Here is a 7,117-nt window from a genome sequence, read left to right as displayed (position 1 = left end):
TTGAAAATTGGAGAACATTTGATTAAGATTATAGCAGTTAGCAGTCTGATAGACTGGAAACTGGAAAGCAGGGAAGTAAAGGGCTATTTCCACCCCCGATCCATGCTGCCAGCCTTAAATGGCATCAAGCCCCTGACCTCCACATTGTCCTAAAGTGATCTCAACAGTTTCTCCGGCTCCTGGTGGTAGTAGTGGAAGGGCCTAGATGGGCGAGCAAAATCCTTCAACCCTTCTAAACAGACAGATGTCGCTTTTCTGCCGGTCCCTGCAGTACACCTGTCTGCCCTGGGAAGTACATTTCTCAGCTGCAGCCCCGCGAGGCCAAGAGCTTGAAGCTGGGTCTTGTGGTTGGGGCTGCAGGTGCTGGGCCTATAGGAGCATGAAGGGATGCCCAAGGTTGGGGGGCGGTCCGAGGTTTGGAGGGCAGACCTCTTGAAGGCGGACGGCAGCCACCAACCACATCCTGGCTCCCGCACAGACACACCCCCGGGGGGTCGGTGCCGCAGCCCCCAGCCCCTCCTGGGGTAGCCAGCAGCGCCCGCCGGCCACCGGCCACAGGAGAAAGTAAACAACACCCCAAGTGTCCGGGAACAAAGGCAAGTTGTCTTCCTACGGTGCCGGAGCCGTGTGCCTCTTCTGAAGAATAAGAGCTATTATTATTCTTTATGTCTTACCCTTTTTTTTTTTTTTCAGCCAAGTTTCCTTCTAAGGGAAATAAACACCAAAGGTAGGATTCCAAGGAAATGACTCACGGCGGCTGGCAGGGCTCTGGCGGGGCTGGCCCGAGCCCCCGCGCTCCAGCCCGCAGCAGAAGCCGGCGCGGCCCTCCCTCCCTCCCCAGCCAAACAGGCTGGAAGCCCGCGGCTGCCGGAGCGCCCTGCGCCGGTGGGACCTGGCAGCGAGGAGGCCTCTTCCCTGCTTCTGCGGCCGCAGCCGGGCACTCGGAAAGTTGCTAGGGCCGAAGAGGCGGGAGGGGAGGAAGGGAGGAGAGAGGCGGAGGCGTGGACCAGGCGGGCAGCAGCCTCAGCCCGCCGGGGAGGTGAGCTGAGGACAGAGGAGCCGCCGCCGCCCGCAGCGCGGCTTGGCTGCCGGGGAGGAGGGTGCGGGGGCGGAGGTGGCGGGGGACAGAAGGTGTCAGCTACTGCATCAATTCCTTTTTCTTGCAAACGCGCGCTCCTGACATCCACAATCCTTCCCTCCCCACCTGCCAAGCGCCGCGGCGTCCGGACCTGGGGGCACCCCTCCTAATGACCCCGGTCCCCGAGGATGAGGGGCTAAGCGGCCACCGAGGACCCTGAGGTCTCACCAGAGCTGCTGACCCCACCCGCCCCTGGAGTTGTCTCGGTGCGCGCGGGTGGCAGCCCGAGCAGCCCTAGAGGAGGCGGCGGTTCCCGCCCTGGTGAAGGCGCCGCGGCGCACGCCAGCCCCGGGAAAAGCCCGCGCCGCCTCAGCGCCCAGCTGTGCTTTGGCCCCTACGCCGCCCCGGCCCCGCTGCGAGTCCACTCGGTGACCTCGGCACAGCCCTGGTGCCGGGAGGGCGCGCGGGAGGCCGCGTGGGTGCCCGTCTGCGCGGGCAGGAGCCCCGGGGGACCCGCGCCCTCCACCCGGCCCGGCCCTCCCGCCCCCGCGGCCCGCGCCCAGCCCGGGTCTTACCGCGGGGTCAGCGAGGAGGCGGCGGCCGCAGCACTCCAGCTGCTGCTGGTCCGCTCTGGGCTCGGCGCCAGCCCGGCCGCCGATGCACACTCGCGCAGGTCCCGGTCCCGGCCCGGCGGCCCGCTCGGCGGTGACCGCGGTTGTGCGGCTGGCGAGGGTCCCGGCAGGTCCCGCCGCCGCGACTGGGGCGCTGCGCCGCCGTCGCTGCAGACGGTTATGGTAATGAGCGGCTCTGTCTAGCGAGGAGCGTGTGAAACCCGTCAATCCTGTTTGCCATTTCCCCGTGGATTTCCGAGGAGAGGTTCTGCAGGATGCCCCCAGGGTGAGAGAGGGAACATGACAAGCGCGCCCGCTCTCCCTCCCTCCCTCTGCTCCCGCCGCCGCCACCGCTCCTCAGGCTGCACACGGGGCGCCTTTCCCGCACCCCCACCCCAGCCCGCCCCCTGCCTCCTTCCCTCCTTCCCGCCCTCCCTCCTCCTTCTCCTCCCCTCCCCTCCCGGTGCCCGGGCACACGCGGGCCCAGCTCCAGCCCGCAGCCCAGACCCCACGCGCTCTCGGGCTCCCGCCCTAACCCTGGGGTCTCGGCTCCAGCCGAATAATATATTCACTCTGCAACCTTCCGAGATGTCTTGTCTTTTTAAATTTGGTTTAGTTTTGTTGTTGTTGTGTGTGCGTGTGATTAAAAAAAAAATCTGTGCCTTTCCCACCCTTTGCAAAAGACTTTCTTCTCCTTTGCCACAGCAAACGGAGATGAGAAACAGATGTCTTTGCAGGACCAAACAGTTATTCTCCCCTCGCCGCCCGCCCCCGCCTGAGCTGCGTACGTACAAAAAAAAGCAGCCATGGTCCTGCTACAACTTGAATTGGCAACTCTTTCTGGGTGGGGAGCCTCCAGGGAAAACCTCCAGGAAATAAAAAGTAATATAAGAGATTGTCCTTGCTCAGGAGAATGTAATTTAAGCCTTGGAATCAGAATACTTTGCAAATAGCAATTTTCTCCTATAATGGGCTTAGAGTTTGTTTTTAAAAAACATTAATTCATAACTTCTGTCTAGGGACCCCTCCATAGTCGAGATGGGTCATTTCAGGTGTAATGAAGGCAGAGGCTTGGAAGGCATAGACCTAATAAAATCGGGGGAAGGCACCTGCACAAAAGTGTTACAAAGACTATAATGTTTGTTTACTGCCACTATGCCAGATGTGCTAAATATAACACTTCTTTAAAACAGTGATCCTCCGACTGTGAAAAACCAAACCTCTGGCTGCCTGGCTCCCTAGGAATCAAGAAGCCGCACAGACTGAAAATCAAGGGAGGAAGGAACAAGATCAAGGATGGAGATTACCATCTGCAAATTGAACTCTATCTAATTTGCATGTTTATTTCTTAGAATTGTAATTAAATTTGTGTAATAAATGTTTCCATTTCATTTGTACACTTAAAACTTGGGTGACTGACATGCAGTTAAGTGAAATTCCTTTTTTTTTTTTTTTAAGCAAATGTAGTTTATTCAATAAAGCACCAAACCAATATTAAACATAATTAGAACTAATCTTTTTTAAAGGTGTTTTTGTTGAACTTTGTACATTAAAGACTCTCAGAGGTTTTTAAGGGTATTAGGAAGCTGAGAGATGGCAATTATGCCGAAAACAGACAAACCCAACAGCCTACTAGGAGCATTATTTCATTTTTTCCCAAAGACGTTCCAGGGTTGGATGCCTAAAATTGGGAATTGGGCATCCATCTTGGCTTTATTCTGAACCGTATTAAATTTCATTGGCTCACATGCATGATGTTGGCCATTATGATGATAATTTAAGAATTGTAAAGATGTCATTTTGTGCAGTCCATGGAAGTTGCATGTCCAGGTTAAGGGTGGAATATAATTTTCATTTGGGTGGGAGAGGAGGGTCAGGAAGGGCACAAGGGCATTTAAAGCAGTGCAAGTACTTACAAATCCAAATCAGTATCTAAAACTGGCTATTGTCAAACTCAAATAAAGAACTAAATGTGAGGGCTTGAAGGCATGGCTTATTATGGCTTTTATCTTCCTGTATTAAAGTTTTATAGCATTTAAAGGACTGTGGGGAAATCCCCTCATACACTTGGCTGTGTCAAAATACATAAAACCAAAAGGAGCAAATTAAGCATAAAATTGAGAAATAACATGAGACTAAGTATCAGCCTGGGTGCACTGGCATCTTTGGAGCTGTGGCTCTGAGAAATGAGCCTTCTGGGAAACTGGCACTGCCCTTGGGTCAAGAAGACTCTTGGCTTTAATGTTACAACAAAATGATATCACAAGTTTCAAGTCATTGTACTTCACAGCATCCTTGCAGTTCTGGATATGAATAGACCCTGTCCTCGTCAGATACATTAGGTTAGCATGTTTTACTGACAGCTTTCTCTGCCCTGCTTTTAATCCCAAGCTTAATGTTTTCTGAGATCCATTGCCCAACTGTTGACAACATGAGCCTGTGTCTACAAGTACAAAAGGCAGTCAAATGTCTATGGAATGAGAAACCTCATTACAAATTTAAGGTGAGTATGTGGTAGCTATGACATGAAAAAAAAAAACTATAAATCAATAGTGAAATATTAGGAATGAGTAAATGTTATTTATAATGAGGTACAATATTCAATTGAGAACTATGACGTCATGATTTTGGTGTGTGTGTGTGTGTGTGTGTGTGTGTGTGCGTGTGTGTGTGTGTGTGTGTGTGTGTGATGTTCCAAACAGAAGTTTGATTATAAAACTTAAAATACTTTGAGCTGCAAATTTACTGAAGGAAGTGGTTGTTTTCCTTCAGTTAACAAAGAGACTTCCAGACTTAAAATTGCTGAAACCCATTTCACAAAACCTTTTTGTGGTTTGTCTGATAGGGAGATTTCACAAGTAAAATTTGGTTTATTCAGATTGTTGTGGACGTAGTGCCCATTTGGATTAATTGAAAGTTTGAATTACTGGCTTAAAAAAATGACCATTTTTGGCCGGACACAGTGGCTCATGCCTATAATCCCAGCACTTTGGGAGGCCAAGGTGGGCAGATGACCTAAGGTCAGGAGTTCAAGACCAGCCTGACTAACATGGTGAAACACCGTCTCTACTGAAAATACAAAAAATTGGCCGAGTGTGGTGGCAGGCACCTCTATTCCCAGCTACTTAGGAGGCTGAGGCAGGATAATCATTTGAACCCAGGAGCTAGAGGTTGCAGTGAGCCGAGATTGTGCCACTGTACTCCAGCCTGGGTGCAACAGAGCAAGACTCCATCTCAAAAACAAAGAAAAGACCACATTTTTATGACAAGATGAAGCATCTGTACTCAGTCTCTTCAATTCCTCTTCTATTCTCAGACCTTTTCCTCTGAGGCTTTCTTATCCCATCACTCCGTTGAACTGTTCTTGTCAGTGTCACCAATGACCTCCAGGTTGTTAAATCCAAAGGCCGTTTTGCCTCTATCTAACTTGATGCATAAGCAGCATTTGACCCAGCTGTCCACCCCCTCCTCCTTCAAACATCTGTATCTTGGCTCCTGGGACAACACACCCACCTGGTTTGCCTCCTGCCTCACTGGTGGTTCCCTCTCAGCCTCCTTTGCTGGTTCCCCCCATTCTCTAAGACCTCTGGATGTTGGGGTGCCTCAAGCTCAGTCCTTGCACCTTGGCTCTTCTCTATGGCCCTTTCTTGTGATCTCATCTAGTCTCTTGCCTTCAAATACTATCTATATTCTGATGACTCCCAAATTCATATCTCTAGCCCAGATTCTCTCCTGACTTCCAGACTACATGTAGATGCCTCATAGGTATCACACGCTTTATAGATCCAAAACTCAACCCTAATTATTTCTGCTTTCCCAACTTATGCCACCTTTAATAGTCTCCATTAATAAACAGTAGTATTTTTCTAGTTGCACTGACAAAAATCCTTAGAGTCATCTTTGACTTTTTTTCCTTCATCTCCTCTATCCAATACATCAGGAAGTCCTCAAGATGCTACCTTTAAAATTTTTTCTTGACGTTGATCACCTCTCATCATCTCTACCACCACCATTCTGGTCCACACTTTCATCATCATCTACTGCCCAGGATCTTACAATGGCCTCCTAACTGGTTTCCCTGCTTACGTCTTTGGTCCTCTCTCCAGTTCAAACCCAGGTCAACAGCAATGGCGTCAATTTTTGCCAAAGCTATTCCTGGAACTCCTCATTCCAAAGTGAAAGCCACGTTTTTGCCATAGCCTACAAAGACTAGAAGTCTCTCTTTATTTCTCTGATCTCACTCTGCCTCCAACCACTCCAGCCACTCCGGCTTTGCTTCCCTTGGAACATTTGCACTGGCTCTGCCCTCTTCCTGTGGTGCTCTTTCCTCAGGTGGCTGCACAGACACATGTTCACGTCTTCCACATCCCTGCTCAACTATCATCTTCTTAATAAGCCCTGACCACTATGATTGAAATTCTAACATTTCAGCTTTATAGCCTGCTTGATTTTCATCCAGAGGATTAAAAAAAAGATCACCTTCTAATCTTTTATGCATGTCTTCAATTTATCATTTCTCTTCTTCCAGTAGAAAGTAAGGTCCATACGGGCAGGGACTTTTGTCTTTTTTGTTAGCCGCCATCACTTCAGCACCTAGCACAGTGCAAGTGCTTGGCATATTGAAAGCACTCAATAAATATATAAAGATTGATTGAACAACTGACTGATAGTTTCACGTATATTTAGAACCCAAACAAGACTAAAATAGTGCTAGTCTAATCTAGTGTATGTAGAATGGTGAAACAGGCAGTTAGTTTTATTACCTCATTTGCCTCCCAGAATCCTCTGGCCTAGAGCTGCCATCTTCCCCGCAGCCTTCCAGGACCTGAAGATACTACCAAGATTCCTGGGACTCAGTGGTTTCATGTTGCCCCCCCTACCTGAAAGTCCCCAGTACTAGATTTTATCCAAGTGGATGCTGGTGCTCTGGACCAGCCTACCTTGCCCCCAACACAGATTTTCATCATTGGCAAGATGCTTGTGCTAAGCCACAGTCTTATGCAAGATTACAAAGTGTGTAAAGTTGCTCCCCAGGAGCCTATGATATAATTTCTTGGCATAGCCACACTTTCAGAACTCCTCCACTTTTTTTCTTATCCTCCTTCAAAAGTCATTCAGAAGCACTTCAATAATTATGTGCATTTTATATGCGAGAATTTAGGTACTGCAGTTGAAGTAGAGATTAATAAGACACTGTTCCTAGACTTATGGTTTGTCGATATAGTGGGTAGCATAAGACACTCATAGACATGATGGTACTATTTAGTAAGTCGGGGCACAGCGGACGCCATGGGAGTTCCACGGTGAGACGATCACATCCAGCTGGGAGAGCCCGAAAGACTTCGTGAAGAAAGTAAAACTGAAGTTGATCTTGAAGATAGGTAGCTCTCAAAGGGTGGAAATGGGGAATGAGTGAAATGTGGAGGAA

At 49.4% G+C, this 7,117-nt stretch overlaps 1 protein-coding gene across 1 annotated transcript; it reads right to left on the bottom strand.

Annotated features, from left to right (window-relative positions):
* Window positions 1-6,653, bottom strand: LOC119470712. The gene is made up of 3 exons (XM_037737444.1): window positions 6,570-6,653; window positions 1,654-1,889; window positions 1-636 (listed from the first exon to the last, which is right to left on the bottom strand). Exons 1-3 carry the CDS (start codon window positions 6,651-6,653, stop codon window positions 150-152), a joined length of 807 nt encoding a protein of 268 aa, XP_037593372.1. The 3' UTR covers window positions 1-149.
* Window positions 6,654-7,117: the final 464 nt, after the last annotated feature.

Source organism: Cebus imitator, unplaced genomic scaffold, assembly GCF_001604975.1.
Source record: "Cebus imitator isolate Cc_AM_T3 unplaced genomic scaffold, Cebus_imitator-1.0 Scaffold38, whole genome shotgun sequence".
NCBI classification, from domain to species: Eukaryota; Metazoa; Chordata; class Mammalia; order Primates; family Cebidae; genus Cebus; species Cebus imitator.
Note: the sequence above shows the minus strand (reverse complement) of the source record. Positions and strands in the feature narration are given on the sequence as shown.

Excerpts from the sequence above, each read along its gene's own strand:
- LOC119470712 (XM_037737444.1), bottom strand. The coding sequence starts at position 6,653 with ATGAAAATCTGTGTTGGGGGCAAGGTAGGCTGGTCCAGAGCACCAGCA. Across the intron at positions 1,890-6,569 it reads CTAGTACTGGGGACTTTCAG|ACAGAGCCGCTCATTACCAT; the intron begins GTAGGGGGGGCA and ends GCTCCTCGCTAG. Across the intron at positions 637-1,653 it reads GCCTCCTCGCTGACCCCGCG|AAGAGGCACACGGCTCCGGC; the intron begins GTAAGACCCGGG and ends CTTATTCTTCAG.